The 12105-nt window shown below is 42.0% G+C and overlaps 1 protein-coding gene, 1 non-coding gene and 1 pseudogene across 4 annotated transcripts in view; 1 reads left to right on the plus strand and 2 right to left on the minus strand.

Annotated features, from left to right (window-relative positions):
- RTCA (RNA 3'-terminal phosphate cyclase) overlaps positions 1-6373 on the plus strand; it is a 35945-nt gene extending 29572 nt beyond the window's left edge. The window contains exons 11-12 of one of the 3 annotated variants that reach the window (XM_064371090.1): positions 4736-4836; positions 5927-6373. In XM_064371090.1, coding sequence (XP_064227160.1) covers positions 4736-4798 — 63 coding nt within the window. In that variant the 3' untranslated portion in view covers positions 4799-4836; positions 5927-6373. Of the gene's footprint in view, positions 1-4735 lie in introns of all 3 variants that reach the window. The other 2 variants (XM_064371091.1, XM_012466469.2) reach the window with 2 other exon arrangements.
- LOC105726894 (elongin-B-like) lies at positions 5860-6271 on the minus strand (annotated as a pseudogene).
- Positions 6374-10704: 4331 nt separating the features above from the next.
- Positions 10705-10811, minus strand: LOC135272621 (U6 spliceosomal RNA). Its single transcript, XR_010340638.1, has one exon. It is a non-coding gene; the product is annotated as a U6 spliceosomal RNA (small nuclear RNA).
- Positions 10812-12105: the final 1294 nt, after the last annotated feature.

Below are 12105 nucleotides of genomic sequence, written 5' to 3' on the forward strand. Positions count from 1 at the left end.
TCACAGAGCAAATTTTTTTTTTTTTTTTTTTTTTTTTTTTTTTTTTTTTTTTTTTGAGACGGAGTTTCGCTCTTGATACCCAGGCTGGAGTGCAATGGCGCGATCTCGGCTCACCGCAACCTCCGCCTCCTGGGTTCAGGCAATTCTCCTGCCTCAGCCTCCTGAGTAGCTGGGATTACAGGCACGCGCCACCGTGCCCAGCTAATTTTTTGTATTAGTAGAGACGGGGTTTCACCATGTTGACCAGGATGGTCTCGATCTCTTGACCTCGTGATCCACCCGCCTCGGCCTCCCAAAGTGCTGGGATTACAGGCGTGAGCCACCGCGCCCGGCCTCACAGAGCAAATTTTAAGAAATGATGTAACTCAATTTATCAATTTTTTTCTTTTACGGATTATACCTTTGGTCTCATATCTAAGAATTCTTTGCCTAATCCAAAGTCACAAAGATTTTTCTCCTATGTATTTATCCAAAAGGTTTATAGTTTTACATTTTATTTAGGTTATAATACATTTTGAGTTAGTCTTTATATAAAGTATAAACTACAGAATGAGTTTCATTATTTTGCATATAAATGCTCAATTGTTAAGTACTGTTGAATTGCCTCTGTACTTCTGCCAAAATCAATTGGCCATATTTGTATGGATCTACTTTTGCACTCTTCATTACATCCTATTATTTTATAGGCCTATTCTTTCAATAATACCATTTTGATTACTGTAGTAAGTCTTAAATCAGGTAGGGTGAGTCCTATAAGTTTTTTCTTCTTTTAAAGGATAATAATATTTTAAAATTCTTTTTAGGAGTTTTGTGACCATAATATTTGATGATAACTGCATTCAATTGTAATGAGAAAAGTAGAGTTGTTAATTCAGTATTCTTTTTCTACATTTAACACAATGCTGTTCAATAGAATCTCTGCAGTGATGGAAATGTGCTGTGTCTTCACTGTCCAATAAGGACCCCCCAAGCCATATGTGGCTTTTGAGCCTTGAAAAGTGGCTAGTGTAACTGAGAGAATGAATTCTAATTTTATTTAATTTTAATTTAAATAGCCACATGTAACTAGTGGCTACTGTACTTGACAGTGCAGATCTAGAAATTATTACAGATCGTTGTCTTTATATTATTTTTTAATTTTATTTTTATTTTTTAAACTTTTGTTTTAGGTTGAATGGTACGTGTGTAGGTTTGTTATATAGGTAAACTTGTGTCATGGCGATTTGTTGTGCAGATTATTTCATTGTCCAGGTACTAAATCTGGTAGTACCCAATACTTACTTTTTCTGATCCTCTCCCTCCTCCCAACCTCCACCTTCAAGTAGGTTTCAAGTGGGCCCTAGTGTGTGTTGTTCCCCTCTTTGTGTCCAAGTGCTCTCATCATTTCGCTCCCACTTATACCTGAGAACATGCAGTATTTGGTTTTCTCTTCCTGTGTTAATTTGCTAAGGACAATGGCCTCCAGGTCCTGCAAAGAACATGACTCATTCTTTTTTATGGCTCCATAGTATTCCAAGGTATATATGTACCACATTTCTTTGTCCAGTCTGCTATTGATGGGCCATTTAGGTTGATTCCATGTCTTTGCTATTGTGAATAGTGCTGCAAGGAACTAGTTTTGAATTTTGTATCTTCTTCTATACCATCATCTCTCTGTAATAGCTACTGAGAAGGAATCTTTCAGGAAAATAAATTGGAGTAGATGTTTGGTGTTCAGGCATTTCCACATTGATGAGGCTTATGCCCCTCTCCACAGGAGAAAGCAGAATTGTAATGAACTTTTCCAGTATCTCTTTTGGCCTACTTGTTCTTCAAAGGAGGGAGAGGAGTCAGTAATCTGGTTGGCGAAAGCCTGACTTCCGTCAGGAGACAACCCCCTCCACTCCCTGCAACAGCTGCACTGCCTGCAGCAAGGACAGTAAGAAGGGTGGGTCTCCCTCCCACCGTCTCCACGTGCTCCTTCGTGAAAAGACACTTGTACAATGGTACTTTTTAGACAGACCTGTGATCCTTTAGGCGGGTGGCAGGGCAAGTTTGCTGAGGATCTGCTTTGAAAATCTTCCTTCCCCACTGACTGGGGCTAAGCCTAAATTTAAGGGGAGGCAGTAGGTGGCTCTACTTGGATTCAGGTCCTAGCTTTCTTGCTTCCCAATACAGCTTTACCAGAAAGCTTCTATTTTCAAAGTTATTAGTTTCTTGTATCTGTTTTATTTATGTATTTATTCATTTGTTATTTATTTATTTATTTATTTTTTGAGACACAGTTTCACTCTTGTTGCCCAGGCTGGAGTGCAATGGCTTGATCTCGGTTCACTGCAACCTCTTGCCGCCCGATTTCAAGCGATTCTCCTGCCTTAGCCTCCCAAGTAGCTGGGATTACAGGCGCCAGCCACCATGCCTGGCTAATATTGTATTTTTAGTAGAGGCAGGGTTTCTCTGTGTTGGTCAGGCTGGTCTGGAACTCCCGACCTCAGGTTATCTACCCGCCTCAGTGTCTCAAAGTGCTGGGATTACAGGCATGAATCATTCCCGGACATTTAAAACAATTTTTTCTATGGAGTCTTGCTCTGTCACCCAGGCTGGAGGGCAGTGGCATGATCTTGGCTGACTGCAACTTCCACCTCCCGGCTTCAAGAAATTCTCCTGCCTCAGCCTTCTGAGTAGCTGGGATTATAGTCATGCACCACCACTCCCGGCTGATTTTTGTATTTTTAGTAGAGATGGAGTTTGACCATGTTGGCCAGGCTGGTCTCGAACTCCTGACCTCAGTGATCTGCCTGCCTCGGCCTCCCAAAGTGCTGGGATTACAGACATGAGCCACCATGCCCGGCCCTCCTTGTATCTGTTCTTTATTGATTAGAACCTAGAAGAAAGGAGAGGATTTTACTGCTAGTATAAAACATAAAGTGTCTTTTTAGGAAGAATAATTGTGAAAACCTTGTTTTGGCAATCATTAAAATAATCAGACTCTTGTAATGGTGGTGGTGATGGGGATGGTGATGGGTAGTGGTTTCTTTTGGTTTGCCTTTTCCTTCACAGTAGAAAATGAGTGTGACATTTAGTTTTTGTCTGGGTTTTAGTGCGTGCTGCTTCAGCAGCTCTGAGATGGAGCCGATTGATAGGTGTGCATTGATGTGTTTTTTTAGTGATTCCTCTGGGCACACAGGCCATTTCCTAAAGGAGAGCAGAGGAGGGGAAAAACACTCAGGGGCCCCTAACTAAAAAGTTAACAAAAACTCCAAGTAAAGTCAGATTAAAATGAACATTAAGAGCAGTGGTGAAAGGAAAAGACTTGGTCTTTGTAGATGTGAATGGGGTAGGGCAGGGCAGTTATCCCATCACCTAGTGGAGATTTTCAAATGATTGTTTTCTTTTTTAGCAGTAATACCACCTTTTCCTTTCCTATCCTGACTCTAACCAATGTCTTCTCTGGGCAGTAATGTGCTACCCTTCATTTAATACAGATGCTCCTCAACTTAGATGGGGTTATGTCTCAATAAATGTATCATAAGTTGAAAATACTGTAAGTCAAAAATACATTTAATACACCTAACCTACTGAACATCATAGCTTAGCCTACCCTACCTTAAACATGCTTAGAACACTTAGATCACCTTACAGTTTGGCAAATCACCTACTTGATAATAGTGTTAAATAGCCTCATGCAATATATTGATTACCGTGCTAAAAGTGAAAAACACAGTGGTATGTTGGTTGTTTGCCCTTGTGATTGTATAACTGACAGAGCTGTGGCTTGGTCCTGCTGCCCAGAATCATGAGAGATACTGAACCATATAGCACTGGCTAGAGGAAAAGGTAAAAATTCAAAATCCAAAGTGCGCTTTCTACTGAATGCATATCGCTTTTGCACCACTGTAAAGTGAAAAATTACAAGTTAGACCATTGTAAGTTAGGGACCGCATGTATATCCAAAGGTCAAGCACTATACAGCAGTTTTGCAGGATGTCACTAGGAGGACAGAACCTTCTGGACCACCTTGTAAAGCTCAGTGACTGAAAGCCATTGGTATCCAAATACATGCAAAGCACACACACTGGCCTGTAAGAGTTTAGAGAAATTGGAGTTCAGGAAGTGGAACCACTGGGGCAACCATTTTTGAGGCATAGGTGGATCTGTCGTACCAAATCATTCATGGGGCTTATTTTGAGGTTTCTGCTATGTGTTTCATTGGTCCCTAAAGTCAGTCATGACCAAAATACTGATTTTGATATTTCACTGGTTATATGCCCATGAATCAGTCATGGTTCAATCAGGAAAACAGAAACCACAATTGATACTGTAAGTAAAGTTGGGATCTTATGAAGGGAATTATTATGTAGTTGTTGGAGGGCTGAAAGAGGAATGACAGGACACTGAGATAACTAAAGATTAGTAAGTGCAAGAAGCAGCTAACACCCTTGGGGCTGGGGAAATGAAAGTTAAGAGTAGTGTTATCAGAGTGCAACCTGGCAGGTGCCCATGTGGTGTAGAGTGCAACCTGGCATGGCCCAGTGGGTGAGGGAGCACAGTGGGACTAGTATTGCTACTGTCAAGGGAGCACAGCAAGGATATTGCCAGGGCCAGTGATGGTGCTGAAAGAAGCTCAGTACCATAGTTTGCTGCTGCTGCTGCTGCCGCCATGGAAGCAATCCTGACAGGACCTGGGAGCAGGGAAAGTCCTTTCTCCCTTTCTTCTCTCTCTTTCAAAGCTCCACCCAGGGTTTTCTTTTTGCAGAACCTAACCAGAAGCCAGGTGGCAAGGGAGTCTGGAAATTATACTTTGCACACCCAAACATGAACCAGAGTTTTGAAAGGTGTGCTTGAAGCTGACAGACAGTAAGTAGCCAGCAGAATCTATCCTTTTGGTCATTCAGCATCAATTTATGTGTTTCTAATAATAACAAAAGTATCTTACTGCTTTTGCTTAGCAAGATACAACTGTCTTCTTTATAGATGTTTCTATCCTCTTCCTAAAAAAGAGGGCCCAAAGTGCCAGTAGTCACTATATCCATGTCTGCGTGATGTCTGTTTTATGTAATCTCACCTAAATAGCCTCACAGACAAAATTATAAGGTTAACCACTGATAACAGTCCTGGTAAAAAATAAAGGAGGACAATGAAGAGGAGGGGGAAATAAGTAAATATATGTCAATATATACATAACAAGCAAGGAAGAAAATTACGTAATTATTACAATCCTGGGTAGTCATATGTAGTCTGTTTCCTTTGCCATTAGCTGGCCCCGCAACCAGTCAGAATTCTTTCCTGGTGGAGTGATCCAGACCTTCACTTCCAAATGGTCTAAATCTTAGTGGCCTGTTTTTATATGTGTTGCTGTGGTTTTGCCCTGCCTTTTGTTACTGGATTTGATAATATCCAGAAGCACCTTACAGAATGTCCTGGGCTCTAAACATAGTCTGCCGTATCTCCATTACTGTAGCAGCCACTCAGTTTATCCTTAGTAATTGGGAGCAATTGCCCTGGCAAAAACAATGATCCCTCCTTTGTTAGTCATTTCAATAGCATGGAAGTTTCATCTTCCAATTCAGTGGAGCCATTGTTGTGACCTCTGATGGAAGCATTCTTCCTTTGAGAGCTAAAACTTCTAAACCAGCAGCAAAGTTGCAGAATGGAAAACAAAATTTTGCTGGTTGGTAGTTACCTATAATCGTGGAGGAGCCACTCCCACTTCCACCCCTTGATTCATGTATTCTGGTAGTGGAAGAAAGAGTACCCTATATCATTTAATCTCTGTTTCCAAGAATATCCTACATCCTATAAGATAGTGCCCTAACCTTTCAGAGTGTTGATTCCCAATTGGCACTGTAACAGAAACTTCAGTAAGCTGTTTTTTTGTGGTTTTTTTTTGACTCCCAAATATCTTTTATTGGGGGGAATGGGCCTCTCGCGGGTCCTCACTGCACAGCTTGTTCATTGGCACTGCTTCCCGAGACCTGGGGCTTCATCACTTCAGGCAGCTCGAGTGGGCTGGAGAACAGCTCGATGCACAGAGCCTCAAAGGTGTCATCTGCCCAGAAGGTCAGCCCCACTGTGGTTGGGGCCTGTGGCTGTGCTGTTTGATGGTGAAGCCACACTCGCCCAGTGTCTTGCCATCATCCAAGAGTTGCTCGTCCTTGTACAGCCGCTGCTCATAGGGTGGCTGCTTGAGGATGCCCACGACGATGTGCTTCAGCTCGAACACCATGCTGGACTCCTTGGCATCTGTGAAGATGGTGGGCTTGTGGCACCAGATCATGAGGAACACATCCATCACGGTGGCTGCAGTAAGCTGTTTTATCAGCCTTGCTGCTTCTGAGAGATGTCATATGTGGCAAGACCAATAAACTACGGGCATGAGCTCATTGGTAAACTTCTTTAGCTGAGAAACGAGTTCCTTGATAACAAACAGTATTGTGTGGAACACACATAAGCCCACAGATCATCATATATTCATCTGTTGATACATAACAAATTACTCCCAAATTTAGCAGCTTAAAACAATAATTAGGCTGGGCGCAGTGGCTCACACATGTAATCCCAGCATTTCAGGGGGCCAAGGCGGGTGGATCACCTGATATTAGGAGTTTGAGACTAGCCTGGCAAACATAATGAAACCCCGTCTCTACTAAAAATACAAAAAATAAAAAAAATTAGCTGGTTGTGGTGGCAGATGCCTGTAATCCCAGCTACTTGGGAGGCTGTGGCAGGAGAATCGCTTGAACCTGGGAGGCAGAGGTTGCAGTGAGCCAAGACGGCGCCAGCGCACTCCAGCCTGGGCAACAAGAACAAAACTTCATCTCACAAATAAAATAATTATTATTTCACAATTTCTGTTGATCAACAGTCCAGGAACAGCAAAGCTAGGTGGTTCTAGCTCATGGTGTCTCATGAGGTTGCAACTAATCTACTGGACAGAGCCACAGTCATCTCAGTTACTTGTGGCATTGAAGGATCTGCTTCCAACCTCACTCACATGGTCATTGGCAGGATTCAGTTCCTCAAAGTTTGATGAGTTGAGAGCTTCAGTTTCTTGAATGCCACATGGGTCTTTCCTTGGGGCTTCTCACAACATGGCAGCTTTCTCTAGTGTAAGTGATGAGAGAGAGAGAGAGAGACCAAAATGGAAACCAAAGTCTTTAAACCTAATCTCAGAAGTGATATTCCATCACATCCACCATATTCTATTAATTAGAAGCAAGCCACTAGTCCAACTCATACCTAAGGGAATGGGATTATTCAAAGGCATGATTAGCAGGAGGTGGAGATCATTGGGGGCCATTTTAGAGCATTCCTACAACAGTTACACTGGATGAAGCACAGACCACTAGGATTTCGGAATAGATAATTCTTTTCAGAAACATATCTTGGTTTTCTACTGGGCCCTGGTAGAGAGTAAACTTCTGGTAATGGGACATCTGGTGATCACATGTTCTGAGCTACCCATGATAAACTGGATGTTTTCTGAACCACCAAGATAGAAAATTGGATGAAGGCTTCAGCAATCCGATATCAAGTGAAATTGGTATGAATGAGATTCAGTGCAAGCAGATCCTAAGTCCTGAAGATGTAAGTATGTTACATGAGAAGTGGCTTGATTTCCTACAGCACCTATTCCTGCTACAGTGCTGTCTCTCTAATAACTCATTGTGGGGAGTTCCCAATAACCAGCTGACTGAGGAAGAAAAAGCTAAGGCCTGGTTTACGATGGTTTTGTACAATATATTTGGCATCAATGGATGCAGATGGCCGCAACATTACAACCCCATTCAGGGATGGCCTTGTAAGACTGGTGATGGGAAATTCTCCCAGTAGGCAGAACTCTGAGCAATACATATAGTTGTTCACTCTGTGTAAATGAAGAGATGGTCAGAAGTACAGATATTCTGATTCATGGACACTGACAGAGTTTGGTTGAAATGTTGGTGACTCAGAAAAAAGGTTTTGGTAGATTGATGACAAAGGTCACCAAAGGTTAGGGGAAGAGATAGGTGGATGATACTTCCTAAAGTACATGTTGAGCCCATGCACAATCCTGATCCCTTCCACTGTGGGATGCCCACAGGTATGCCCACAAGGTATGCCCATTTCTGAGTGCCTACCTTGTCAACAGCAGAGACTGCCAAGGGAGACTTCTACACAGGATTTTTATCTGGGAAAGAGAAGACTACCTCTTGGCAGGTTGGCCACAGTGGAGGAGGTAGCCATTTGTTCTCTGTGAATAACTTCAATCAGGATATGGATTTGTCTTCCCTAACCACAATGCTTCTGCCAGTATAGCTATCTGGGTACTAATGGATGTTTGACACAATATTGCTTCTGACTAAGGAGCTCATTTTTAAGTCATCCTTATGTAAGGACAATATATCAAAATGTTAAAAGTAGTCATTGAATGGGCATTAGAGTAATATATATATTTTACTTTTTTTTTAAAATTTTCCAAATCATCATGTGCCTGGAAAAATAAAATACAAAGGCCATTCATGATAGTTTTATAACTGCACCCCTGGGAAATTTAGTTCAGTTTCCCTAAGAAAAGATTGCTTGGACTGGGCACAGTGGCTCACACCTGGAATCTCATCACTTTGGGAGGCTAAGGCGGCCAGATCGCTTGAGGTCAGGAGTTAAAGACCAGCCTGGCCAACATAGTGATATGCTGTCTCTACTAGAAATACAAAAATTAGCCAGGCATGGTGGCACATGCTTGTAATCCCAACTATTTGGGAGGCTGAGGTGAGAGAACTGCTTGAACCCAGGAGGCAGAGGTTGCAGTGATCTGAGATGACACCACTGCACTCCAACTGGAACAACAGAGCAAGACTCCATGTCAAAAAAAAAAGGAAAGAAAAGGTTGCTTGGAGGTTACTCTGATATTTACTTATTTCAGAAATGGGGTCTTGCTCTGCTGCTTAGGCTGAAGTACAGTTGCATGATCATAGCTCACTGCAGCCTCAAACTTTTAAGCTCAAGCAAAACCTTGCATCTTAGCCTCCCAAGTAGCTGAGACTACAGGTGCATGCCACCCCACTATGCTAATTTTAAAATATTTCTGTAGGGATGGAATCTTGCTATGTTGCCCATGCTAGTCTTGAACTCCAGGCCTCAAACTCTCCTCCCGCCTCAGCCTCCCAAACAGCTGGGATTACAGGCATGTGTCACAACACCCAGCTGATTTTAATTATGATTTCAGTTTTACTATTTTCAAACCACTCAGGCAAAGGCTATTGCAGCCTCACTCAGGAACAGCGATATTGCTCTATAATCTCAGTGATCCTCAAACGTCAGTGTAATAAGCATCTTCAGGGAGATACAAAAATCCCTGTTTACTCTTCGACCCCAAGAAATTCTGAGTGGGAAATTCTGGGTGGGACCCAGGTATATTTATATGTGTGTATTTATTAAAGGACCTCCCAGTGACTGCCTCTGGTTTAGGTGGTCCACACAGACCCTTTAAGGAACACTGCTCTAGATTTACAGGTGGCTCCACGGCTGGGAAAAATTGATGAAGAATTCAAGTAAGACTTGGAAAGAAACAGGTGCCAGTTGTTTTGTTGTCAGTAGAATCAGATTCCAGAAAGACAAGTAGAAGGACAACCCCAAATCCTTTTTGCCTTGATTAGCATTGATTCAAATTGTAGCACGTCACTGCACTCACATTACCAATCTAGGTATGCAGAGCAGTTTTCTATCTGCATGAGAAAAGCCACACAGCATAATGGGTGCTGGTATCAGATTATTCTTTCACTACCATATCACAGCTGCCTCCAAAGCCAGTGGAGAAAAATAGATCTGAGTTTGAATACCAGCTTCACCACTTTTTATGTTTCAACTTTGGGTGGGTTTTTCATGAGAATAATATTTAGCTGCTACAGAAGTATGACTTGAGTCGAATTGCTTAATCATTTTATCTTTTTTTTTACTAAGATAATCTGAGCCTACAGTATACTTAATTATTTTAGATTTCAGTTCCTTGTTAAAGAGAACTGCAATCCCTGATATCCTTTCCAGTTCTAAAATTTTTCATATATAAAGATACTATTTCTCAAGAAAAAAACACTCAGATATTTTGAGAAAACATATAATCACAATGTTGAGGAAAAAAAGCCATTAAAATAACTGCTTTATTGGGAAGAAAAAAATCTAATACTTAGTATAGTCCTAAATTGAATAATGTCGGATAAGGCAGTGATTATTTTAGGAAAACGAGTCTACACAGGAAGCTGTAAGGGTCTCCCAAACGAAGGGCAATCTTTGGACCTGCCCACTAAGCACTTATCAGGCAGATTATGTGAATGTCCTCAGGGGAGTTTCTGTCATGGAAAAAGAATGTCCAGTGATGAGAAACTGGACTTCTGTCACACTGTGACCCTGAAGTTAGAATGTATGAAGAGTGTGAATGATGCTAAATTCCTAAGGAGCCTTTGAGCCGAAATAGGGCATGACATCTCATCTCACGTCTGATGTGTCTCAGATTTGGCTATTCTCTGTCCATGAAAGAATATAAAGGGGAAAGATTTTCCTGTCAAAGACCGGGAGCCTCGATTCCTGCCTTTTCCCACCTTCTCTCACTCTTTCTGGCACCCACTTTGTCCACTCCAATGCATTGTTTAGGTTTATGTAGAATACTGACCTTTAGAGAAGAGTGGGGTTTCCAAGGTATAAATACTTGAGGGTTTTTTTTGTTTTTTAAAAAATATTTTTAATTAAAAAAATATGGAACGCTTCACTAATTTGTGTGTCATCCTTGCGCAGGGGCCATTCTAATCTTCTCTGTGTCATTCCAATTTTAGTATATGTGCTGCCGAAGCAAGCACAAACACTTGAGTTTTTTTCCTCAGGTGAACTTCAGATTATTCAGTTGGCTTTACACAGTTATTAAAGGCCCGTGCTATACACACTTACTGGAAGGACTTGTAGGTTTAAAGGACTCTTCTTGGCATTCCATTTAGCTCTGACGTCTCTTGATACGGTTTGGATCTGTGTCCTCGCCCAAATCTCATGTGGAATTGTAATCCCCAATGTTGGAGGTGGGGCCTGGTGGGAGGTCATCTTATCATGCAGGTGGATCCTTCATGAATGGTTTCGCACCCTCACTGTGCTGCCATCCTCATGATAGTGAGTTCTCATGAGATCTGGTTGTTTAAAAGTGTGTAGCACCTCCCCGCTCTCTCTCTATTCCTCCTGCTCTGGCCATATGAAGTGTTCACTACCCCTTTGTTTTCTGCTATTATTCTAACTTTCCTGAGGCCTCCCCAGAAGCCTAGCAGATGCCAGCATCATGCTTACAGTACAGCCTGTGGAACTGTGAGCCAATTAAACCTCTTTGTAAATTACCCAGTCTCAGGTATTTCTTTATAGCAGTGTGAGAACAGACTAATGCAGTCCTATAATAAGGACCTTGCCCTCAGGGTTATAGTTACGCCAAATGGCCCTTTACCCCGTTCCATACTGGGGAAATTTCTGTGCTTTGGAGGACAGTTTTCTTACCCTGGTAAGTGACAGACAGCATCACTGAATCAAGAAGAAACAGAGTAAGTAAACCTGATCCAAAAAAACTCAATGCAAAGGCCAAGAATGAAGCACAAAAGCAAATGGAAGCTCTACCCTTGAGTCACATGGTAGGAAAAAGTTCTTGAAAGTCAGAGCTCATGGGGCACTTACAGGTTAAACTAGGAGAGCACTCAGGAAGCCAGAGGCAGACATAGAGCACCACAGACAGGAAGACCTTGAAACCAAGCCCAGGTCTACTGCAGAAAGGCAGCCCTGAGTAGTATTTTCTTTTGTCTGTCTTGCTGAATTCTTCTTGTGTGAGGGACCCTGATGACTTACTTTCCCACACACTCTGGTCCAATGCAAGGCCTAAAAACTCACCTTGCCTTCCCTGAGAAAACAGGATTCTATCCTGTTATGATTCAGATCTATACTCAGGCTATTGGTAAAAACTGCCCTGATTTCCTCTTTAGTTTGGCTGATATACCCTCTCTTTTCCTTTTCTAGAGATACCGCCTTTTCTTTTAGTCCTGCATTATCTATAAAGATCCTGAATAGTCTGTTTTCCCCTGTCTCATTACTTTTGTTTTTTCTGTCAGGCGGTGTCTTCCTAGTTAA

Source organism: Aotus nancymaae, unplaced genomic scaffold, assembly GCF_030222135.1.
Source record: "Aotus nancymaae isolate 86718 unplaced genomic scaffold, 86718_ANA_hifiasm-v0.15.2.pri h1tg000117l, whole genome shotgun sequence".
In the NCBI taxonomy this organism is placed as follows: domain Eukaryota; kingdom Metazoa; phylum Chordata; class Mammalia; order Primates; family Aotidae; genus Aotus; species Aotus nancymaae.